The sequence below is a fragment of the Manacus candei genome, unplaced genomic scaffold, assembly GCF_025592945.1.
Source record: "Manacus candei isolate 608988 ecotype Guabito, Panama unplaced genomic scaffold, ASM2559294v1 h1tg000046l, whole genome shotgun sequence".
NCBI classification, from domain to species: Eukaryota; Metazoa; Chordata; class Aves; order Passeriformes; family Pipridae; genus Manacus; species Manacus candei.
Window position 1 is genome coordinate 1,813,147 of NW_026138094.1, and position 25,812 is coordinate 1,838,958.

General features: G+C 38.0%; 2 protein-coding genes across 3 annotated transcripts in view; both read left to right on the plus strand.

Annotated features, from left to right (window-relative positions):
* Positions 1 to 9,805, plus strand: part of LRRC49 (leucine rich repeat containing 49) — a 41,472-nt gene extending 31,667 nt beyond the window's left edge. For both annotated transcript variants that reach the window (XM_051796429.1, XM_051796428.1), the window contains exons 11-16: positions 292 to 443; positions 1,490 to 1,727; positions 2,987 to 3,172; positions 6,183 to 6,292; positions 6,977 to 7,130; positions 9,152 to 9,805. In XM_051796429.1, the coding sequence (XP_051652389.1) occupies positions 292 to 443; positions 1,490 to 1,727; positions 2,987 to 3,172; positions 6,183 to 6,292; positions 6,977 to 7,130; positions 9,152 to 9,358 (1,047 nt within the window). In that variant the 3' untranslated portion in view covers positions 9,359 to 9,805. The remainder of the gene's footprint in view (positions 1 to 291; positions 444 to 1,489; positions 1,728 to 2,986; positions 3,173 to 6,182; positions 6,293 to 6,976; positions 7,131 to 9,151) is intronic.
* A 562-nt stretch (positions 9,806 to 10,367) lies between these two features.
* Positions 10,368 to 25,812, plus strand: part of THSD4 (thrombospondin type 1 domain containing 4) — a 304,090-nt gene continuing 288,645 nt past the window's right edge. Inside the window, exons 1-2 of the mRNA XM_051796399.1 lie at positions 10,368 to 10,493; positions 12,717 to 12,941. The gene's annotated coding sequence lies outside the window, so the exon portion shown is untranslated. The remainder of the gene's footprint in view (positions 10,494 to 12,716; positions 12,942 to 25,812) is intronic.

Below are 25,812 nucleotides of genomic sequence, written 5' to 3' on the forward strand. Positions count from 1 at the left end.
GATTATCCAAACTAAATATTTTAACTTTATGCTTTCCTAAGTTGTGGATTTATTTTGCTACTTTGCTTGTTTCTGTTACTGCAAGTCCTGGGAAATTGTTTGCTGTCAGTTACGCAAACCGGCACTGGAATGGCACGTTGGTTTTAATGAATAACCACCAGCCAGTACTGTCATTTCTTCAGTTTGAAACATTTAAAATGTTTTCATTAAGCAGCATTTTTCTTTCAGAACAAACAGATGTGTTGATACTACCCTGTCTTAACTTAATACGACTTCTGTATCTTGTCTCAGGAAAAGAAGCGGTTAACGATTTGTAACATTGCTCGTCAGTGGGAGATCCAGCAGAACAGAACAGCCCTTGAGGCTTCTTTAAACCAGGATAAGGACAATGAGCCCTGTCAGATCAATGGCAGTGCTGCATATGTATTTCCTGAGGAAAGCAGGTATTTTACTGGATAATGTTTCTCCTTGTTCGTGTCTTACATTCCAGGTTGCTACTTCTCACTGTATGACATTGTCAAAAGTACTATATCCAAATCAATCCTGAAAAGATGTCTTACTTATTACTACTGGTCAAAGGGTAATATATATTTAAAAAGTAATAAAACAGCAAGCTAAATTATTAGGTGATTTTACTAAAAGGTGGACAACTTCATGTTTGCAAGAAATGTTAAATATGAATTCCTGAGCCGCCTTAAGACTGTTCATTTCCTTGACAACTTAGATTGTTGCCTTCAGTTGAAATGAACAAAATGGAGATATAATGGCATTGCAAACATTTGTAACCTCTTTGTGTATCAGGAGGTTTCACAGTTGAATTCATGCTCTTAGTTTGAACAGCAGCTTCTTTTATTGGACTACTTTCACACCCATGATATTTATCAGTAGCAGTTTTTTGACTTAGGAATAAAACTAAGATAATTTTTGTATTCTTGGTTTAAAATATATTATCTTTTTAGCTTGCTTATTTGCATCTAAAAGGTGACCATCTGGCATTATATAGTTTTAAACACACTTACTTAAATGCTTGAGTGATTGCTCATGTCATAACTCTTACGTTTCACATGGCAAACACAATGTGAAGGGGACATTGCTTAAATAAATACATTGTTTGAAGTTGTGTGTAGATATCTAAAGCAACACCAAATATGCTAGGTTAGCATTCTGAGTTAACATTTTTAAACAGTTTTTTAAATATGAATGGATTCTATTCTTTATTTAATTTTACCCCTCCACCAACCCAAATACACCCAGAACCCTTCTGCTGAAGAAGTAAAACATTTGCAGTGTTACTTGATTGAAAGAGGATTTTTTCCAGCCTTCAGTGTTTTTGAACCAGCACCAGGTGGGGTCCTGAAAATGAATGAATGCTGAGAAATGCCATTGCATTTGACAGCTGGGTTTTGGTGAAAGTAAGGACTGTCATTTGTTGATGTTATTATTTCAAAATAGTGTCATTTATATCACTGTGTTTTTATTTCCTTTGCAGGTCTCTTGATGCAATTCTGAGCAGTGCAGTACAAGGCTTGTCTGTTCTAGAGTCTCACTTAGTGGAAGTGGAAGGGGACACTCTTGGCTTGTATGGTGCAGGAGCACTGGAGTGCCTGGATCGGAACTGGAGTGTTCAAACAGCTGGAATTATTGTCACAGTCTCCTTTATGTTCATAGAGTTTGATGAAATTGTTCAAGTGTTGGCAAAACTGAAGATGAAATTCCCTAATTGTGTGGTGAGTGTGCCTCAGGTTTCAGCTCTGTGAACAGCTATGGAAGGTGCATTTCCTAATGGAACCTTCCTTTGGCACAGACACCCTTGAGTGGCTTCATGTCAGTAGTTACAGTTATGAATTTACATCTTTTCTTGGTATTATAATGCCAACTTTAACTTGATACTAATTAAAAATCAATACTTCAGTTTAGATTCCTTTTCAGACTGGTTTTTATTTCTTTTAATTTCTTTGACCTAGCTGATTATTTTGAAGTTGAAAAACTGGTGTGTAAATACAGTCATGCTACTCTGTAATATTGTTATGGATCCATGGTATCAGGAGGACCTCATTTGTCTTGTGAGTGCAAAGATTAGATAGTTGATAGGATAAAAAGAAAGAAGTAAAATTGAAGGGAATAGCTAACTCAGTACAGCTCTTGGAATTACTCAGTTCTTGATGAAGCCAAGCAACATAAATAAGATGTCTCTTTAGTATGTCTCTTTTTCATTTTTCTCATTGGATGTTTAAATCAGTCATTTTGAAGCAAATAGTAAAATAAAGATGACATACATAAGCAACTTGTAACTCAGGCAGTATGACTCCCTGCTGCTTTTCAAGGTTTTGAGTATAACAAAACTTCATGGTTTAATTGAAATAGATAGATAAATTCGTGGGGAGCTTGAGACAAATTTATCCATATTAATGAAACAGTAGTTTGGGGAGGGGAGAAGTGGAATTTGTGGGTGATAGCAGAATCTTAAACTAAATTTTTATCTTCCCCGTGAGTTTTTCCTTCTTCTCTTTCCCTCAATAATGCTGCTGTGTAGCCAGATATATGATGCTCATAGGATCATTAGTGTAGGGCATGGTTCAAACACAGCAGGGTATGACTTAGCCAGCGTGTTGTGCCCAAAAAAGTCAGATTTTTGAAAACGTGTGTTGTATTTACTTTTATGTGTAGATGTTGCAGCTGCTTTACTTGCAGAATTAAAGTAAACATTGCTCAAGTAGTATCACTGCTTTTTGTAACACTGAAAATATTGCTGTTAGTAAAGGATTTATGAATTCCTTGGGGGCTGTGAAGTTGACATCTCTTAATATATGTAATATATAAGCAGTTAAAACATTGATGTGTTTTGCTACAAAGACCTCAAGCAGAAAAGAGCTCAGTTGCTTCACCAGCCCCACGGCTGTTTATCTGAGTTTCACAAATGGAGTGGCACAAAACAGTGGGTTTTGCTGTTTGTTTATGGAGTTTGCTGTGGTTTGACCTTTCCCAGCACCTGAAGTTCAAGGAGACAAACCTGGTGGCGCTGCAGCAGTTCAACGCCCTGGCCGAGGTGCATCGCATGGAGCAGCTGACGGTCGATCCTCAGGGAAACCCGGTGGTGAACTTCACCCTGTGGAAATCCTATGTGCTGTTCAGGCTGAACCACTTCAATCTGCAGAAGATAAATGGAGTGAAGGTAGGACAGTGTCCCTCCCTTCTTATGATTGGTCTCACGGGGTCAGTTAGCATTGGTTTTTAAAAGAGCAGATGAAATGATAATAAAATGAGCACAGCCCTGTCAGGGTCTTCTCAGTACTAGGGGGAAAAAATGTAAGTAGACTTCACCATGTAATTTGTTGTGAAATAGATATTAAAATTAACACAGTTTAATAATATTGAATACGTGCAATTAATATTAAATAACTCCATGATTTTACTTGATTTTAAGAGGCACTTGTTTATTGTGTTTGAGAAGATCACAGTGCTGACATTGAATACTTATGCAAAAGTGTGTGTTTGACAGACTCCTTAGTGATTTACAGCATATGATTATTTAAAATTTAAAATTCCCAGTGTTACAAAATATCATAGAATCATGTTTTCTTCTTTAAGGCTATCACAGGAAAAAGTAACACAACTATTTAAGTAGACTTTTTGTTACAATCTCGAGGTCAGGAAATTCAGTCTCTGAAGGAAAACTTGGAATTTAGTATTTCTTGGGGAGAATTGAGTAAATGGAACACACGTAGCACAGCACGATTTTCTGTAGGACATATATCACATCTTAAATATGTATGACAAGAACATTTTTGTCCTCAACAAACTTCTTCAGCCAGACCACACTATATGAAGATGTGCACACAACTTTTTTCCTAGTGTCATTAATCATTTGAAAAGTGTCACAGCCAAGCTGAGGAAAGAGATGAGCTCTGATTGCTGTTTTTCATTATCCTACAGCAGAAATCATGGCATCCAGCTTTGCAGATGTATATCACCTTTTGGATTAACATCAGGAATGGAAAATACTACTTCAGTGTAAAGAACACAACCCCCGAAGTGTGTTCTCAGACCTTAGATCAGCTGTAGAGAATCGTTTAGATGACAGAAAGGGAAATGTGCAGATTCTGCTGTTCTGATCACCATTTGTGTGCAATGTTTGTGGAGACTCTTATGTTGCCAACTCTGAGGTTCACAGAGCTGTGAAGTAAAAGCAATATATACTAACTGAATTAACTAAATAAATTGCGTAACTCTGGCACTTTTAAACTATAAAAGAATCCCCTGCATAACAAAGCTTTTATTTTTTCCAGTTCATGTTCCAGGCTAGAAACTGAGTGTTCATCTCCCCCAACAATGATTCTATTCCCTTGTCCAATTGTTACATTTACCGTGAAGAAGCAAACTCTCTTAGTTGAGAAACACCATTTGAAGTTTTTCCCAGTGACAGTAATCTCAGATTAATTCCAAATTGCCAAGGTTTGCAGTTACCAAACCCTACAGAAAGCTGTACAGCTGTGGTGTGGCACACAATGTGACAGATGCACCACATTCCCTGAGCTGGGCCTGTTGGCACAGTTGGTGCCTGTCCTCTGCACTTGGCAGGACCCAGGCATGAAGCCTTACATTTATGTGATACTACCGTTAAATCTTTTTGTGATTAATGGAGCAAACAATGCACTGCAGTAAGAAAGAGAACATGAGTTTTTGTGAACTGGAGAGTGTATTCAGCATTGCTGTCTCTGTTGACCTGGTCCTTATGCTTCTCTTAACATAAATAAATACATTAAAATCACTTTTTTCTCCAGCAGGCATTTCTGCCTGCAGTGGGCTTTGTTTCCCTAGCTGCCTTCTGTGCTCTTTGTTTTAGACCTTTCTTCTGTTACAGGCTGTTCAGCAAGACCATCTACTCCTAGGCTACTAAGTAAGACTTATTTAATTTTAAGTGAAAATGAACAAATCTAAACACTGTGAAAATGAAGTTGACTTTACATTTCTAATTTCCTGGTCTGTGTTTTCTCTGGTGAATTTATCCCTGCATTATGCTGTTGCAGTATAGTTTAGGCAAGAGTAGATTGAATAGTCCATAAACATTAAACAAGAATATAATAGAAGTCTGTTAATGTGGATCAAAGTTCCATTTTAGTCATACATTTGAATAATATAGAACACAAAGTTTGTCTGGAACTGCTTAGTAAATATTGTGAGTATTGAAGTTTATTTAATAATGGGTTGCTCTCCCAAAATATGTTACAGGATGAACGGAAATTAAATTTGATCCAGAAGTTAAGAAGTCAGTGAGTAAGTTTCATCATCCAGTGTTATCCAGGTCAGATTTAGATGCTCATAAAGATTGCTTCTGCTCTCAGTGGAAAGCCAGGAGTCCAGAAACTGTGCCAACAAACTTTTGGCAGTTGAAGGCAGTTCACAGTCTGGCCATCCACAGGCCATGGTCTCCAGAGGTTATGAGCCAAGACAAACAGAAAACAATAACAACCACCACCAAAAAATGAGCCTCTTCACCTTCTTTACACTTTTCAATTTTGTATAAAATGAATTCTGAAAACTTTTCAAGCATTGAAAATTAGCTTAAAGAGACATCTGTAACTTAGTGTTGACACAACAGTATGGTTGATATTTAGAGAAGTGTAATGGAGGAACACTTATTTTTGGGAGTTGAAAAATGCAGAGAAAATACCTTTTTTTCCCCTTTTGAAGCCTCTCTTTCTGTAAGGTCTTCTCCACGATTCTGCCAAAACAGGAGAGTCTATAACTTACCTTTTCACATGTGCATGCCCAGAATCTTTCTCCAGCATAACTTAATCAGAAATTTTCCAGTAGACCTTCTGCAAGTGCAGGCAATATGGAGCAGAATTGCTGTGTCTGGCCTTTAGAAAATCAATGTAAGAAACTTATGAAATTCCTTATTTCACAAAGACTGTCATGGCACACAGTACATAGATTGGAATTTCCAGGATTACAGGAAATCAAACAAGCACCACTACCCCATTTGGTTTCTTCTAAAGTACATTCGAAGTGCCAGTAAAAGCAAATCTGTTTTGAAGATGTGCCTGGAACAGATCTGTTTGCAGTGCCCTGTGTAACAAGTCTGAGTTAATTCTCCATGTACGTGTGTAATGAAATACGAATGTGCTAATTTTAAAATGTAACTTTTTTTTCCTTTTTGTTGCCTTCCCACTCCCTCACAGGTCACTGAAGATGATGTTGTAAAGGCAGAAAGGCTCTTTGGCATCCTGGCATATGTAGCATCTTCTGAGCTGCCACATTATCGTGTACTTTCATTATTTGGAGAATCCAGGTAAAACACAATGAACAGAAACTGGCATTTGTCCAGAACGTGTTGTTTAATTCTTTTGCACACTGTTGTGGTAAATTCTTTTTGGGTAAAAAGATAATTTCACAAATTCTGTCCTACGGTTGATAAGTCCTCTGCATATTGCACAAGTGTAACCATCTCCTGGTCTTTGTAGCCAGAGGTTTTCACACAATTTGTATGAAGTCTGCTGAGTAAAGTGAGAAGGGACATGCACACAAATGTACTGCTTGTTCAGTTCTCCAGTTGTATTGGTATTGGTGAAGACTTGTGGACTTTCACAATGAAAACTGGCTATTTTTCATGGGTATTTTATAGTGGGTGACTGTAAGAGTTAACAGATTTAGGAGTTGTACTGTAAAAAAGAGGTGCTTAAACCCCTCTATTTTTAGTCTTCTATAAATGAGTACTTAATACAAGTTTAAGCTGCAAGACTTCCTATTTAGGAGATGCTGTGTGATATATGTCAAGATCAATTGTATAGAGGCAAATTAATGAAGGAATATCTAGAATCATATGTATTTTGAATAACTTGAGGATGCAATATACTTGAAAGCTCAAAAATATATATTCAAAAGGAGAAGAAAAACCCCTCACAATCACTAGAAACATCTGCACTTGAAAAAAAATTCCAATAATTAGGACTGTAAACCTCTTATCTTTTCACAGGAGGAAGCAATTCCATTATCTGCTAGAGGGAAAGGGCAAGAAATCTGGGGTTGGGAGTGAGGAAAGTAGTGATAACAGAAGAAATGGAGGGGAAAGCACAACTCGAGCAACATTGAATTACATGACAAAGGACTTCCATATGGAAAAGCTTGAGGTAAGTGTATCATTAAAAAATACTTTCATTCTCTATTAGGTAACCTTAGGCTACTACCCATGGAATTTGTCTAGATATCAAGTTTCAGTTGTGCTGTTGAGAACGATGGTTTTAAAATACCACTGCTTAACATATTTACATACCTGATCAAACACTTCATCTGACTGATCTTTGGCAGAATATTGGAAAATGCTCAGTTTCTCTTTACTGAGGTAGTTGCTGAACAGTACCACTGTCTCAGAAATACATTCTCACCTACAAGCCTTATGTTCATGACAAAATGCAGCTCAATTATTAAAATATAAGAAGTGAGCACAGTTTTTTACAAAGAAAAACGTATATTGCACATGTTAGATTTTCCCAAAATGAATTGGTGAAGAAACACCTTGAGACAACACTTCAGAGAGTGTAGGCTGTAGTAATAAAGAGCTCTTTCCTAGATTTTAAATGAGCTACAGGCAAGTAAATATATATGAAATGTGTTAGGTTTAATTATTAATAAAACTGCAAGCTGGCTTGTTTCAGACAAGTGCATCAGTCACGGTTGTTTTAGTTTGTGTTTCTGATCTGCTCACTCTTTTGCTTGGGCAGAGGGAAATTGTTCCCAGAGGGAACATGATTCTTTCAGCCACAGTCTCCTTTCTGAGCAATCATCATGAGTTCTAGCTGTATACACCCTAATTGCCACATTTGTCCCATTATTTGCTTTTTACTTGTGTAGAAATGGATGAATCCTCTAGTGCAAGAAATTTAAGCAAGTTCAGTAATCACTGAATTCAGTTATTGCACTGTGGCTTTGTTATCTCAGATCCACAGCATAGAGCAGAGACAGTGACTGCATGTGTGGAGGGATTAAATTAAGAAAACATTTTGGTTTCAAAAGCTGTGATTGTAGCTCTTAAAACTTTGAATAGCACGGAGTAAGGCAGTGAGGTATTCCTCTTGTCCTTTACCATGGAACAAGCACTATAATATAATAAAACAAAATAAGCTTGGTATTTGTGCAGTCCATTAAATATATGTGTTGTTTTCTCTTCCCAGTGCAGCAATTCCCACCTTGTCCTTGGCTATAGCACTATGTTTGCAGCAGATATTGCAGGATGTAAGATAGGCAAAACCAGCTGCTTCCAGTTCCCCATCAGCAGTAAACTAACATGATAAATGCACCTCAGTAACCATGTTGGTAAAGATGGCAGTCTTGAGTCATTGTTTAATAATTTGGGGTTTTAGCTGAAACCACTGGAAAGTATTTTCTCTTCTTCATCTCTCATTGAAGAAAACTTCTGTTTCAGTGGCCTGAAGCATGATCTAGCATTTTAAACAATGCCATAAATCAAACTAGTTAGACATTTAGCACCAATGTAACTTATTGTTCAAAGCTTATGATGGCATTTTGTAGAAACTTTGCAGAAACAGAGATTAATACTGTTGGAGTTACTAAAATGCAGAGCTAGTAGCTGCACAAGGCACCGTATCTTTTTATTAATTTTTAAAGGTTCAGCTTGCTTCAGTATCTAATGTAATACTCATTAGGAACCATGTGAAAAGGATATGTACTGGCATGTTTTTCTATGGCAATATGCTTGTTAGGGCAGGTAGATAAACATGTACTCTTCAACTGTTGTACTGTGATGATGAAGTACTGGAAAAGGAGAGAAGGAAGAAAAGTGGTTTAGTGCTTTATAGTTTCTGTAAATTTTCACTGTGATGCCAGAAGGCAACAAAAATAGTTAATGCTGTTAAAAGTTATTTATGACCACTTAAAAGTTGATTTCAGATAATTAATGAATTAATATAGAATGGATATTAAGAGTACACTAAGATTCTGTGGCTCAACACAGACCCTGGGCCATGAGACTTAAAACTAAGAGAAGAAAGTGCACAATAACCTCTTTGCCTGTTAATTGCTACGTCCCTTAATTCATGACATTTCTGTGGGTTTTTTTTTAATTTGCTCTCGTTTAACCTTTTTTTTTTTCCCCCCTCTTCCTTATACAACGTGTAATGGTTCTCTCATGCAGGAAATCAAGGAAAGGAAAACCTTTTGCCGGACATACGTGGAGAACTTGGTGAAGGAGGCAGCTGACATCAACCTGAAGAACGAGTCGCTGCAGAAGCTCTGGCCTCAGCTGTTCATCGAGCTCGTCAGGGATGCAGTGGTAGAAATCCGCAATAAAAATTCCTACATGAAGCTCTGCTTGCAGAGGATCACTGAGCAGAAACAGTAGAGCCAAGGAGTGTTGTCTTGCAAGCTTTTGGGATCAGTGTTCCGTCATGTTTTACAAACTTCATCCAGTAGAACATAAAATTACCATCACTATGGCACACTTCACCTCCCCACCCAAAGGGATGCCTTTAGATCTTAATCAACTGTCAATAATTTTGAAATACAAGTTTACTTTCATACTGCTTCAACAGTGCTTCCTTGGCCAACTAAAGCAGTGAGATAGCATTGGTGAGGTAGCTCGGTGATTGTCGTGTTTTACTAAGTTATTGTTTATTTTTTTTCTGCTACCCTTGATTCTGTAGTGCTACAGCATTGATTTTTGAGGAACAAATTTACAATGCTTGCCTTATTTTTTTTATTGAACACTTTTCAGTTGTCACCTTTTTGACTGCTGCTGTTTAGGAAAAAAAAATCAAAAATAGTAGCTGATTTTTTTTTATGACCAAAAGCTAATAAATTATTTTTACACCCTAAACTCGATGAAGACTTATTATTGTTGCTTAACCTGTGAGATTATAGAACACTTTTTCACATCAGTGTCATGAGTGCTCAGCATATTGACATTTAATGAGCCTGATTCTCAATTGAACAGATTGCCCAAACTTGATTTCAAATTTTTTTCATTAATTTCACTAATAAGTTTGTGTGAATTATTATAGGTAAAATATGAACTCAAGGTAGCTCACTTAAGCTTTATTTTTGTTGTGTTAAAATATGTTAATATAATTTATTTTGTTTCTTGATTACTAAGTTATTTACTTCTGAAGTTTGCCAAGATCAAATGAGCTAAACTGCATGCATTACATTTGGTAAGGAGATTGATGACTACTATTGAGTTGTAATTTATTTCTGTGTGACTGTGTGAAAATTCCATATTATCAATAAAAATAAATTCTTCAATTTTACCCTTCACAGATACTGTAAAGAAGTACTGTGTGCAGAGAAAAGACTTAATGCTGCATGAAGAGATGAGTCACAACTTGCCCCTAAAATCAACTGTGAATGGGTAGAAAAAACCCCACATTCCATAGTACAGTAACTTCCACTGTAAACATCTTGCCAGCTTCTGTCCAGAAATTCAACTTAAGAACTGGTAGCAGGTCCAGCTGATTCCCATGGCTGGCATTCGTGTCCAGGTAGAAAGTTGTGCCATTTAAACTTAATTTTTTAGTTCCATTGTATTTTAACTAAAAGAATCCAGAGTCTTAGTGCATTGTTTTACTTTGTTCAAATTGTTCTTATTTTACTTAAGCTCATTTATAAAAAACAAACCAAAGAAAACTTCCTGCAAGGGTTTCTATGGCTCAGAACTGAATTTATTTTTAAACTTTATCTGGAAAAGACTCTCTGGCAAAGCAGAGATGCAGATACAGTTTAGTAGGTTTTTATGCCTTGAAAATCATGGAATCATAGGAAGGTTTGGGTTGTTCTTGAACACTTCCAGGGATGGGGCAGCCACAGCTTTCCTGGACAACATGTGCCAGGGCGTCACCACCCTCACAGGGAAGAATTTCTTCCTTATATCTAATCTAAATCTGCCCTATTTCAATTTAAAGCTATTCCTTCTTATCCTATCACCACATACCCTTGTCCAAAGTCCCTCTCCAGCTCTCTTGGAGCCCCTTTAGGTACTGGAAGGAGTTTGAGGTCTCCCTGGACCCTTCTCCGGGCTAATCAGACCAAACTCTCTCAACCTTGAATGAGTAGCAGGAATCAGGTGTTTTGGGATCTACTTGCATTCTGGTCCAGGTGGTGTATCTAATTTGTCAGAGAGAATGCATTTTCAGAGCATGTCCCAGGTTAACAGTGACATCCATCATGTTAATGCAGTTTTCCATTGGGTTTATGTTATATGTGATGTTCTAGACCATACTTGCAGGTGGTTGGTTTTCAGCCTTTATAGAATGTAGTGGAGGTTAAGTCACTTAAATTCTAAGGAAATGTTAGAATTCCTGAAGAAGCTGCTCCAGCACTTGAGAGAATTTAATAGAAACAGTCGCCCATCTGGGCTTTTTGAACTGCTTCATGGAATTTATAGGAAGATTAGTGTATTTGATAGGATTTTTTCCCTTTGCACTGGAAAATTGCACTCTCGTTTTATGGTGCATTTTATTAAGGGAACAAATGAAGACCCTGCAAAATGTGAGCAAAGGAGAGTTTACATTAGAGAAATAACCAGTGTAGAAATGCTCATGGAAAAGTGTTTTGGATCCATCAGTTACTTCACATCATTTCTGTGAAGGGTGGAGCAGTTCCAGCTTCTGCAGGGGGACAGGAACCTTGGCAGCTGTGGAGGTGCAGAACTCTCCTGATGATGTAGCTGGAGCAGATGGGCCCCTTTTGAATCAGATTCAGCAGCAATGAAAGAGTAGGAAAAAAAGTGGTTTAAGAAGGGTGTATTGGTTTAGAGGAACAGGAAGTTCTCCTTGGGAAAATCCAGGGAAAAACCAGACTTTCTGATATTGAGGCTTTAGAAGCATAATCCTGATTGGAGGCGTTAAGGTAGGGCCTAGAAAAACCTAAGATAAGTAAATCAGAGGATATTGATGGTGAGTTATAGAACCATCTCCTTAAAATGCTCTGTATTCCCAGTGGTCTGTGAAAGCTGCCAGTTTGGACTTTTTTCACTAATAGCAGCTGTTTCATAACAGGATTGCTAAATGGCTGAAGTGAGGGGTAGCTGGGCAGCTATAATAAATAAAAGATTAATGTTGGGCTGTTTATGTTCTTTTCACATAAAATCAGTAGGGAAATTGTTACTAATTCTTTTTAGGAAACAAGTGAATGATGGGTTAAAGGGAGTACATAGAAGTTTCAGTAGCCAGGGAATCTTAAAATTGTTTGCCTGCTATATGTCATTACTGTGTTTACCCAAATAATTTGTAACTTAATTTGTAACTTCATGTAGACTCACAAGATATATTCCTGTAGTTCATTACTGAAGAGTTTTCAAGTACCTAAAAATTTGAAGGTCATATAAGAAGTAAATTCTTAGATTTTCTGATTTTTTTATGGTTACAGGTATAATTTGAGGAGTTAAAGTAACCTTTAAATGCTGCATAAAACCAAATTTTGATATTGTTATTATTTCATTGATATCCCATCCAGAATGGACTGCTGTGATCCCCTAATGTAGCCTGACTTTCTGCACAAGACGGGAGCTATTACTATAAAATATCTGTATATACTCTGACTAAAAGTCATCTTAAGGGTTAAAAAGATACTATGTTGACTTTTAAGTCTTTTGAAAACTTTTTTCCCCCATTGATTTTTGGATTATTTGTACAGTTTCATTATTTTCTGAGAGAAATTTCTCCTGTATCCAGACGAGGGAAGATAATGATGTTATTTTTTTTCAGTTTCAGTTTAGCTGTGTCACACGTGAAGGCCTCATTATGTGACGCAGAGTCACTGTTATGCAAGTGAAATTTGATCTTCAGTGAGGAGACTGATGAAGGGCCGCGTTTCCTTTTGATCTGAAAAAGTCCTAGAGCTGCAAATGTGCTGCCACAGTGGAGCAAAGGGAGAACAGATTCCCTTGGTGCAAACCAAAAGCTGATGCTGTCAGTTACGAGGGAAAAAAGGTACTGGGAAGAGGTTTAAACTGAGCACAGAACTAAATAAAACTGCCTCGCTGCCTAGGACCAAGGGATAGATCTGAATCTGGAAATAGCTGAAAGTTGTTTAAAAGTGAATTATTCGTACTTTAATCAAGTAAACTACTTAAAATAACGACAATAACAAAAAGGTTAACTTATTAAAACACTGGCCATCTACAGATTAGGTTAGGCTATTGTAGAACCAGTAGTAAGTCCACAATCTATGTATACATTCTGTAAATTCAGGACAAGCAGCTGATTTTTTTTAAGGGAGCTATAGGGCTGCAAAAGTGACAAACAACGATACTTTCAGTTGCTACTTTTAATCATAGTGACACATCAACATGAACTGCTTTTTGTTAGCTAGTTTATTTAAAGAAGTTAAGCCAAATAATTACTATTTCATATTATTAAGCAATATCCATAAAGATGTGATTTAGATTGGGAGGTCTGTGTGCATATTCAAAATCACAATAGTAGCTATTTGCTTTGATTGGGAAAACAGACTCCTTGGATGTGTTTCTGTTTCCACATCATCCAAACTCTGCTACATCTTGAAACCCAGTTTCAGTGAAATTATTTTTATTTTTAAGTTGGAAGCATCATATTTTTGGGGTATTTTAAGACTTGGTGTTTTGTTGCACATGTGTAGAACAAGGATAGGAAAGAGGAGACTGAGTCTGCTGTGTTGTCTGATAAGGTGGCTTTTGCTCCAAAGTGAATATAAACTGTTTGGGGTTTTTTTCATATGAAAAAGTAGACAGTGTAGGCTACACAGACATTAGACAATCTTAGAAAAAGCTGATAGGTATCTGCTTACACACATCACCTCAGAGCTGGATTTTCTTGAGCATAAGCTCAATGAAATTGAATCTATGGGACTGCTTATACAACCCAAGTATTAATTTTGTTGGCTAGATTTGCTAGGCTTCTGCTCTCAGAGGAAGAAGGAAAAACTCATCTGGAGGAACTCCTGTCTCTGCTGTGGTGAAAACAGCATTTCTTTACAAGCTGTGTACTGGGCCTTACATGCCATGCTTGTGTACAGATGGAGTGCACAGATGCTTCTGCTTCTTGTATCAAATGTCAGGAAATCCTGGTGAAGGATCAAGAAGTCTTAATGGGGGAAAAGGTGACTCTTCTTGAATTCTACATTGTATGGTTTTGGTGTTTGGGTTTTTTTTTTCAGTTATAGATAGATATATTTCAAACAGAAACATACTTGACTGATAAAAGCACACTGAGTGTATAAAAAAACAGAAAACTGTAGGTTAGAATATTTGTATCAAATCCAGCATTAGAAGTGTCCAGCATCCCCAAGGAAAATGGTTGGTACAAGGCAACCCTATATTCCTTACTACTGATACATTGACTTGAGGATGCCCTTATGGGTACCTGTTTTATCCAGCTTTCTGGAAAACCCTGAAGGCTTCCTGATTGCTGTGGACTTGGATTGATTGGTGCAGTGCAAAATAATGTATCAAGACAGCAGGATTGGATTTCTCAGTCATGGGTTCCATTGGTTCATGCTTATTCCCACCTTTTACTGCAATCTTCCCAGTTAGGTAGGTACTTGCATATTCAGGAAAATCTTGTGTGCAGCCTTCATTCTTATATAGTGCATGGCATCTGGTGTATTGCTACATCCATAACTGGGACTTTCCAGTTCCAGACCAACTGTTCCTCTCACTTCTGTTTGACTAACATGTGTATCCCAGGGGTTAAATGCTGCAATTATCCATTTTACACCTAACAAAACTGGAACTTATAAGGGATACTGAGCAGGTCATAAACAAGTTCATTCTTTCTGGAATACTAGACATAGATAACATCAACAGCACTAACCTTTTTAAACAGTGAGAATGATACCTGTCTAGAGTAAAGGTAAGGAAAAGCCTTTCTGTGTGTAGTATGGAGCACTTAACACTTTAGCACAGGAGAAGATAGTCTGGAATGATAATGGTTTCCATCTATTTATAATGTATCATTAGACAAGAGGTTGAAAAGTTAATTCAGGTTACAGTGGTGAAGAAATAGTGCCTGTGAAAGTGATGTTTGTCCTACATGCCAGTGTAGTCTGGACTTCTTACTTAGTCATGCAAGTAACAGTGGTATTAATGTAATTTACACTCAAATGAAAGAAATCATAGTGATATGTAGAGAAGCTGTGACTTTACAGAGATAAAAAATGCTGAGTTCATTGATTAGCTATTATGTGACACTTAGAAATTATGTAGTGACACAATATGTGCTGTAGTTTGTGTTCTCTATGGGTGTGTAGCACACTTGCTGCCTGTTTGCATTAGGCTGCAATGATCTATGCTTTCTAATAAAGTAAGGAAATACTTCTGAGGGATGATGAAAGAAGCACAGAGTGCAGATTTTTCAGTTTCTAACTCAGCACTGACAATAGAGTATATTGAGCTTCATACAACTGCTGTATCCTGGGTAAAGTGCACATGTTGGAGCTTCCAGAGTCATTTGACTATGAAGCTGTTGTGAAAGTCTTCTCTGCAGATGTACTAATGCAAGATTTAAATGCAAATCAGCATGCTGCTGAAGATTCTAAAAGGTATTTGCATTGATTTATGCTCTTTATTAGGATGCATAATCAAAACAGGAAGATCTAAACCAGGTAACCTGTGTGAGCTAAAACCTTGATGCTGTTGAAGTTGTTGCAAGTGACAATTTATATTTATGGCGATGACATCTATGTCTCAATCATCTGTGCTGGCTAGAGGAAAATAGACACTTCTACAGTGTGAAAAATCTGATTTGTTTTAGATGTCCATCTTTTCAATGAAGTAGAGTTGCCTATTCTTTTTTTTTCTTCCCCTGTTAAGGTAGTCCAGGCAATCATCCAGATGTTGATGTCTGCAAAAGTTTGGATTTGTAGAGACAAGTTCCATCCTTCCCACCTGTTGTCTCTGCTTCCCTCTCATGTGATTAAATCCAGTGTTTTCTGCCATGCCAGTCAGAGCCCACAGAAGTAGCCCTTTGTATGATGAACAGGCATGTGCTCTGCTTGGCTTTGGGGTAAAATCTGAGTATCCTAGATTTCCAAAAGGAGTCATGCTAGTCTTCAGTGAAGCCTTGTCACCCTTGAAAAGGCTTTGAGGTCTGGCACACAGACTCAGGGCTCTCAGAACACAGGTTCTCTCCTTTGCTCTTTTGAATGCATATATTGCTGAAGGGGGGAGAGAGACTGAATTGGAGTAGACATTGTTAGACAGCAGATAACTGCTTTTTCACTCAGGTCGTTGCAAAAGCATATGCCTGTGAGTAGTAAAGAGTGTTGCAAAATATGTTAAATGGGCTTGGTGACAAGCCAGAAATACATGTGTTAAACATGTCAAACTAAGCAGCATATCTCCATTGTCAGGCACAGCCCTTTCTGTGGTGGGGAGCTGACTGGTTGCAAGGCAGCTGCTGTCTCTTGTAAGGGATTATTGTGCTGGGCAACTGCAAAGAAAGTAGGTCATTTGCAGATAGTATGGGTGTTCAAGTTGTTGAACAGATTCTTCATATATTCTGCAGGGTATCATTCTCAGAATTTTCAGATTTATTTAAAGGAAAAATTGCTTCAGAGATGTGAGGGACCCTTTAGCTTGGTTGTTAAGAATTTTTTTTTTAAACTGCACAAATCTGTTTCTCATTGCTGCTTGTAGAAGAAACCAAAAAGGAACCACAGGTGGTCTGAGAAAGTTGTATTATTTGTTCTTCCTTCTTTGTTGGTACTGAACTTTTGCCCTTGCTTGATGATGCTGTAGCTCACTCACCCTCAGGGATTAACTAGAGGCTGTGTCAGGAAACTATTTTAATAGAACTAGGTGTGCTCAGGGCAGTCTCCAAATTCCATCAGCATATGGTGCCATCTAAGATTAGTCATTTATTTTCACACCTTCCATCAACACCTCACTTCAACAACCTTTGTCACGTGGCAGGGACAAACTACCATTTTGATAACGTGCTCCTCAACATGGGACCTGTGTTTGAGGTCTTTCAGTGGAACAGATGAGTGTCAATTGTAAAAATTCTCCTATTAGAATATTTAGTGTAAGGTGTCTGTGCAGCCTTACTGCTGACTGGCTCTCAGTTTTTATTCTGTTACTGTCATAAAATACACTTGTCAAACACCTCCAAAATGGTATTCAGAGGAGACTATAGGATAAAAAGCTGTGCCTTGGTGAGGGTCATCCCCTCATGACCTACATTTTAACAGCAGCAAAAGTGAAAGAAAAACACTTATTTGCATTACTTATCTGGCAGTGGGCTGACAAAGGTGTTAAGGTAGCCAGGTGCTGTTTATCTCATCTGTGCTGTATATTAAGTGTGGGGCAGCTACAGAGAATGAGGCAGTCTTGTGTATTTTTAGAGGTGTGAGAACTGTTGTGGGGAGCCAAATCTTTCCAAATTTCCCCTCCCCTACTCTGCTGAGGAGGCTCTGACTTTCCCCACCCTTTCTTTCCAAGCTGCAGTGTATTCTGTTGTTATTTAAGGAAAATACTGTCAGCACTGCTTGTGTGTTTGTTTGTTTTGCCCATTCCACCCATAGCATGTGTGGAATCTGTGATAAATAAAACACACTGAAAGCAGGTATTTTTGTGTGAGTTTATGTGCTGAGCATTTAATATCACTTTGAAATATTTGTTGATTTAGAGGAGTCTTTTACTCTTGATTCTTTCATACATGTGTGTTTCAGAATGCTGTCAAGTCAGTGATTCCTAGTCCAAAGTGTTTGGAAATCTAGAATAGGATTACCAAGTCTTGCTTTTTTATTAGTATTTGTGTAGTAGGGGTTTTTTTTAATGACAATTTGTGATACAGCTAAAAATCTTGTAAAACTTTAAGTAGGTTCTGGAAATTGTCTTTAGAAGACCAAATAAAAATTATTTCAAAATTTTGGCTGAAATTTTTTCACCTATTTTAGACAAAGCTTTCAAAGGCTTATTTCCTTAACTATTCAAAAGACAGTTTTGTGATGTGCTTCAGACTACATCTTTCATAAAATCTGTTTTTTCAGAGTGATTCACAGAATCTTCTAGAGATTAACTTGGTGAGTAATAATTGTTTATCTTGTTCTCATTCTGGACTAAAGTGATATGATGCTGTTTGACTTTCTTCTTTCTAGCATTGTGTGATGACATCAGTCTTCACATCCGAGAAAATTAGAGCTTGAAACTACAACATATTCTTGGCAGGAGTTATGATACTGGAATCAGGGTTTTGGCTAGGGCAGACTCCAGGGTGATCTCCTGGAAATGAAGAACAACAGTTACTTGTACACTGAAACCAAGCAGTTACATGCAGCTTGTTTACTGGGGGCCAATAAAGATTTTTGTTCTTTAATTATTTTTTATTTTGTTATTGGGATTCTTGGAAAATTTGCATCTGCTTTCAGATCTGAGAAAAAATTGCATTGGTAGCAAATTATATCATTCCGTTCCTTGGAGGATCTTGGAAGGGATTCTTGCAGTTGCATCTAGAAGTTTAGGGTCTCTTCTTATCATATAGAGGTGAAGAAAGTGGTTATTTTTGTGACTGGAATGGAGATAAGGAGCAAACCAGGTCAAAATTTGTAATTTTGGTCTTCCTATTTTTACCTCTCTGAGACTATTGAGAAGGGGAGGAAGAGCTGGAGGGGTGGCAAGAGTGTGGGCTGTGAGATAGGAAGAGGGACTAGAATGGTGATCTGAAATTGGGAAATAGGCCTGTTTGAAGGGCTCCTTCAGGAACATGGGGAACTGGCAAACCAGCTGGCTCTGGTGCAGAGTGCTGTGGAGGAGAGGAAGGCCTGCAGGACTGCAGTGGAGTGAAGTGGAGACCTAGACACGGGGAAGGGGGAGCTGGGAGCCAGGATTGCAACTTTGATTTCAAGCCTGTAGAGTTTGGCAGGTCTCTGCAATTTTGAGTGAGAAATATGTGCACCCCAACCTCAGTGAACATTTGTCTTTTTCTCATAACATTCTTTAACTGTTCTCTTTGGTTGCTCTCCCAGCTCGCTCCAGAAGGCAGCTTTCTGCAGGCTGTGTTAAAGCAGGATGCCTCTGGCCTGTGTCAGGTCAGGATTTTACATCACTGTTGAGTGTTTGCTACTGCTTTATTTACTTTGGGAATGCCTGGTGATCACTTTATAAAATGACAGAGAATAGCTCTATCATACAAATACCTGTCTTGGGTTAGAAAGGGTAGGCCCTTTACAAGCAGTATTGATAATCCTTGCTGCGTGATGTCTCTCTCCTGGCACTCCACCAGAGACATTCCCAGGCACCTTATGAAAACCAGGAGCTGTGCAAACTTTCCTGCAAGTCTGTGTCACCCATCATCTTTGTGTTTTCTGCAGGGAGCAGTTACCTGCTCACTGCTGTTAAAGGCTTCATACATTTCTCAAAAAGCATTTTCACAGTTCTGTGTTAGAGCAGACAAACTTAAGAGAAATTCAAGCAAAATGAATTGTTCTGTTGGGGCAGCAGCTTGTTCCCATCTGCTGCCTTTGCCAAAAAGTTGGCAGATCTTTTCAGCAGGGATAAAAGATGGCATCGAGGATAAAGTGCCCCCAGTGCTAATTTGAAAAGCAGTGCAAGTGGGTGAGAAGTGGTGGGTGACTGCAGCTATGGATGGACACCTTTCCTTGGTGCTGCACAGATCTGAGCAGAAAACGTTCTACTGGCAAATGTCATGCACATGTGTTAAAGGTTTGAAAAGAGGTGTTGGAATTTTTTCCCAATATCAATCACCCCCACACATATCTGTTTTTTTCCAGGGTGGGGGGAGGCGGGAAGGGGGGAAGGAGCCACTTGCTGCTTATTTGGTTTTGTTAATAAAGAGCTGTTGTTTTCCCTCTCCACACCTTTCACCTGAACCCTCTTAATTTCAAAGTTGTAAAGTAGCGTGGAGGGAGAAGGTTGACTTTTCTGCCCCCCCCAACGGACATTTGTGTCTTGCTGAACTAAGACAACATGGAAATTTGCTGTACTGTTCCCTTTCCAGGTACATAGCAGGGGAGGGTCCAGCCCAGACACATATTCCCCTTTGGTGGGAAGAAGTTTATGGTTTGAGCTGGCTTGGATTAGTGTCTAAGGACAGAATAGGACCATTCATCTTTTAATGCTGTCTAGGAAATCACTTCCTAATCTGCCAGCAGTCCAGTGCTCAGGGTCTTCCTCATACATGGGATTTAAGAGGATGGTCTGTTATTTCAGGATTCACTGACGTTGCTATGGTGGTGACCTTGAGCAAAACGTGTTTGCAAAACCTGTGCAAATCAAAGGCCTCAGGTCTGAAAATACTCCTGAATGGTGTGGTGGCTTGGAAAATCAGAGACAAACATGAAAAGAATCTTCAAACTGGTCCAAAATGTTTCTTAAACAGAACAGTTATGTTACAGAAAATGTTGCTGTTACTCCATTATGCCTCTCCCAAATATTTAAAAAAGAAATAAAAAGGTATTTTCTCTGGCAGGACTTGAGCTTTAGGCTATAGATCAAACAGGTTCATACATTTTTCTGGCCTCTTCTTTTAAATTTTGTTTTTTGATTGATTTCTTTATATTCCCATCAACATTACTCATATTATATTTCAGAGTGGTCTGGCCAACAGTCTTGATACAGAGACAAAAATCTTTAGTCTTATTTAACCAAGCTGGTAAGAGATCTATATTTTCATCCTGAAGTCTGGGGCTGTCCTTGCAATATGTTACAGGAGTTCTGTCTCAAGATTTTCAGAAGTTTCTGACACTGAATTAGTATTTAAATGCTATTAAATGCTACTTCATTGGCATTGAGCTCTGTTTGAGCTCTTCTTTTCTGGAGCTGCAACTAAAATTGGTGACTAAAATCAATGTAGCAATATTAATTCTCATTCTTCTAATGTGCCTGGATACCACAGGGAATTGGATTGTGGTCCCATGCAGCTACTTAAAGCATATTGCAGCTGGTTTTGCTGCTCCCAAACTTTGTCCACACAACTGTATGGTTGGAGAATGCAGCTGTTTTTTGCATTGCTGAAATTTGGCTGACTCTGCAGCAACATCCAGGCCTTTTTGGATGCCTTATAGTAAAAGTCCAACACTGCTAGTGCTCTGCTTTTATTATTAGTGAAGGTGCAAGTGCTAAAAATATGTCTTGCTTTCACAAGAATTTAAGCACAGACAATGCTGCAGAGAGCTCCTTTCTGTCTGGGTCTCGTTTGCGTGATCTGCATCTGGAATTGAAAAGGGCCAGGAGGTTTCCACATAAATAAATCTTTGGGATCTTTGAGATTTCCATGATGTCCTGCTCCTCCCCCCCCCCCAGTCTCAGCTTTGATATTCTTTCTTTAAAGAAAGTTAGGCCTTAGCTGGTTTAGTATCAAAGAAAACCTCAAATATGTGAAGTTGGATGTAGGGGATGCAGACAGAAGTTTGCACAGAGCTTGTGACAGTAGTGGGAGGTGTGAACTACTGCCTTTGCCTCTATTGAATGTTAGCTCAGATATTTAGCAGAGGTGTCTAATTGTGTATATTAAGTATTTAATTCCTTAAAGAAAGAGTGAAAATACTAGAGACAGCAGAGTTTATTGATGTGTGGTGGGAGGCATGTCAGTTTGATGGCTCAAGCCAGTGGCATTTGGGAGTTGCTTCTGGTTGTTGGTGTTATAAAGGAGAAGTTCAACACTAAACTTGGTTGGGATAGGAACTAAAGAGTGGGGATTTTAGATTTCTAGCATGTCCGAGGAGTAGTTTGTCCTGTGGGCAGAAAACCTGTCACCCTTCATCCACATTCCTACTCTCACTATTATTAAACAAGAAAGCATTAAAACACTTCCAAGTCTGAAATGAGACACTTCCTGGAGTCCTGAATGCTGGACTGGTTGGTTGGGTTGGGGTTTTTTCACCCTGGTTGCCTATCCTGTCAATCCTTTTTTCTTTAATAAACTCTGTTTTGAACCTGATCAAACAGGACTATTGATACATATCAATCTGTGGATATGAAAGGTGAGGAAGAAGAAAATAAGCTTTTTTTATGAAGAAAAAAATTACATCCACTTCACTTTGTTTGGCTCCTGTGCTCCAGTTGATTCTTTAACTTAATTGGTTAATGACTCACTGGATGACTCAATGCAATTATTCTTTTTTTTTTACAATATGCAGTTTTTCTGTGTTGAAAAGGTTCTTTCCTCTATTGTTCCTTTAAAAAAAAAAGGCATTTAGCAGGTTTGGGCATTGCTACGATCTCTGCACACCTCAGGTACATGCTTTCAGAATAAAGCTGCTTATCCAAAGCAGAGTTTGAAGGTCAGCATAGAGACTTTTAACTGTAGATTGGATGTTAAGTACTTTCTTAAAATTCAAAACCAGTCCTACGTTCAGACTTGTCTTTGTAAGAATAAGAACAAACAAAATAAATGCAAATGCAGACCTACTTTTTGATATACAGGATAGACATAGTTGATACAGATTCCTTCTACTCTTTTTCAAATTTGAGACCACAAGAGTGAGAACATTCTCTGATGGTGTTGGAGAGCAGTTCGTTCCCTTAAATTTGCTGACAGCGCTTGAGAAAAGTTTGTTTTGTTTAGAACCTGGGGCCAAGCAGTTCCAGAGTTTAATAACCCAAGACAGGGTTATTAAATGGACATATAGACCATTAAGAACACTGGAACAAACTCAGAAAACCTGTTGAAAGGAAGAGAAAAACTATTTTAGCCACGGGACACAAGACCACACAATAGGAGAAGGACTGTGTGCCATTTGGAAGCCATTGCACTTTTCTTTCAGGAAGTACAGGACTCTAATGGTGTGGACTTCCACCATTCTATGGTTCTTTCTTTGACTGGTTTATAAACAATTGTTTACCATCTTTTTTTACCTCAATGGGATTTATAAACCTCTTTTTTTTTTTTTTAATTGATAACCAAATTTGAAGCAACATCTTCAGTGAAAGAAGTGATAAGGACAGACAAAACAACTTAAGTGTTTACACCTAAATGCTGCAGTTGTCAGTCAGCAGTTGTTTGAGCAACTGGGTGGAATAGGCAGGACTTGCACTTATTGTCTTGAGGATGATTTGCTTAGCAGGGTTTCCCTCAGTTTACTGTTGATTTTCAAGTGTTTCCAAATTCTTCATTCCAGAGCTTCCACCTGAAAAATTCCAAGTAAAGTTTCAAGAACTGTTAAATATGTGTATAGAGTTTTCTAGGAACCTTCAAGAAATGAATGAGATTGATTTATTGTCCAATTGGAACACTGGTGAGTGAATTGTACCAGTTCCAGGAGTTCAGGAAAAGGTAAAGTAAGGGCCCTGTCCCAAAAGTAAAAGACCAAATTTTTCTTTGCAAAGACTGTAAGATTGAGTATTGAAAGTGAGAAGGAAAAAAACAAAAGGCAAAGCCAGTCTTGAAATTGTGAGGTCAGTCCTATAGATTTTAAAATAAATCTCTTCTGTTGGTTTTCTTTTTCTCTGCAATAGAAGGTTTTGGGTACACCCTGTTGCACTTCTTCCCCTTACAGGACATGAAATTCACTACATATTATTTATACTAGATAAACCTATTTATTTGATTGTTCCTCCCCTGTCAAAAATTGCTCATGTGATTGCTGTCACAAAGAACAAAGATTCACTTCCTCTTATCTTGCAGGATTTTGGAAAAAAAGTGTGTTCTTTTTACTTACTTTGTGCCTCAGGGAACTTTCAGAAAGTTCTTTGGAATTTGGGGTTGTTGGTTGGGTTTTCCTGTTTGATTGTTTTGGTTGGGAGGGTGTTGTTGTTTTTTTTGTTTGGTGGGTGGTGTTTGTTTGTTTGGGGGGTTGTTTTTTGTTCTGTTTTAGGGATTTTTTTATGAAGTGAAAAAAAGAAGAGAAGGTGTGGAAGAAGAAAAGTGGAGTATAAAGGAATCTTGTAAGGAATGGAATTTGAAGGATAGATTTGATTCTTTCGAAGAAGTTAGAAATGTTTTCCCCTTGACTCTTCAAGTATTCTTTTAGCTTTTCTCTTTAGAAGCATAAATATGTGTGCACAGACACTGTGGTGTGTTTAATACTGTAAAAGTAATGTCTTTTCCATGTCTTTCCATAAGTTCTGCTATCTTATAAAACTTAGATATTTTACAGGGTGGAGGGAGTAAGAAACTGAATAAAAAGCATGCTAGATAATAGCTTTTTTGGAACTCTTGGAACGTTTTGTCCAAGATCAGGCACGTCTGTGTGATTTCACTGACTCTCTGCCTGGGCAGTGGCAGGTTCTCCAAGAATCTTGATTCTGTTCAGGAGGAAGCTGTCCAAGAGCACTGAGAGCAGAGCTAAAGGCAGCCCATGAGCACAGCACGTAGGACCAAAACATCAGAAGGCTTTTGGAACTCTCCCTTGGAAGGGCTTGCCTGCTCCAAGTGCTTGACTTGGGATGAAATATGGCTCAGAGCACTGATCTTGGTAAGAATCAAGGAAATGGAAAGTAAATGATGTGGGAGACTAATGTGTAATTAGAACTGTAGTGGTAATTTTTCTTTTTTTCAACAAAACATTGTTCTTCTCAGGGCCAAACAATGATTCAGGTAACTGCTAAAGTTTTGCAGAACATTTTTCTTGGCACTGGGTAGTAGGTTTATTATTCTCAAACATAGTGACACTTGTTCATAACACCAAGTCCTGTTACAACTACTGCTTTTGTTGATTGAGACAGGATGAGATTGGATAAGCATTGGAGAAGAAAGGGACAAAGACAAAAAGAATTGTTTCATTCTGTCTGGCATTCCTCTGAAGTGATACAAAAGAAGGTAAAGAATTTTTTTCTTCCATTTCAAGTATCCTAGAGATACAGTCATACATAATGGTGGAATTTGTTCTTTAAATATCTGCAATAGTTTTGATAGTCTCCTAAAAGTTTTAAAGGAATAACTATGAAGTGAACATGTGGAGAGTGTAAGTCAGGAACATACCAACATTCTGGAATGTTGCGGGTGTTGGTAGAAGCCATTCCAGAAGCTGCATTAATGAAGTATTTGTGGCTTGACTGTGAGGCAATATCAGCTGTGTTTCCTTCTCCTACTATGCCAGTTGTTCCACACCTGAAGTTTCACAGTATTTAGGTTTCCAGTTGCAGTCAATGAATTACTCTCAAGTAGTCGAATATCTTGTTTAAGATCACACACTAATTACATGGCCAAGGTGGGAGGAGAGGCAAGTATTTTGGCTCCTTAATCCACATTCTAGTCTTTACACTGTACTTACCACTTCTATTAATAATTACCAAATCTACATCTTTATCAAAGCAGGTTGTTCCTCAAGTAGAATTGTACTTGGTGATCTTTTATAGAGATACCAATATTTGGTACTACTGGATGTGATTCCCAAGGACGTGATGATACTTTGTTGAAAGAAGATAATAATTTTAGATTAATATCTGAAAAACAATTTCCTCATGTTTCTAATCTGGATCAGCTACATAATGACAGTTTTTCCATTCAGTGGAAGAAGTAGATCATGTGTGATAGCAAAACTGGAAAGAACTTCCTTGAACTCAGCTCATTCTCAGGACTCACTTGAATGAATGTGTTTTTACTGGTAGATACTGGTTGTTTTTCTGTTGCTTGGGAACAGGTCTCTAAACAACCTGGCCCAGAGTCAGTCAGCTGTGCTTTGAGCAAATGTTGCTCCAGATGAAGTTCTGAGAGTTCTGTTATTCTCTATTGTTAATAGGAGCAGAATTAGATTTCCAATTGTATTGTCCTGTCTTAGAGTCCCTCTTCAACAAAAAATTACTTTCAGTATTTAAACTGATGCTAAAAACATGTTTAAGCAATTCTAAGGTGGTTTTTAACTTGAAACAGTCATTCTTTTTGTCTGTGTTCCCCTGAAATAGCATTTACTTATCTATTACTA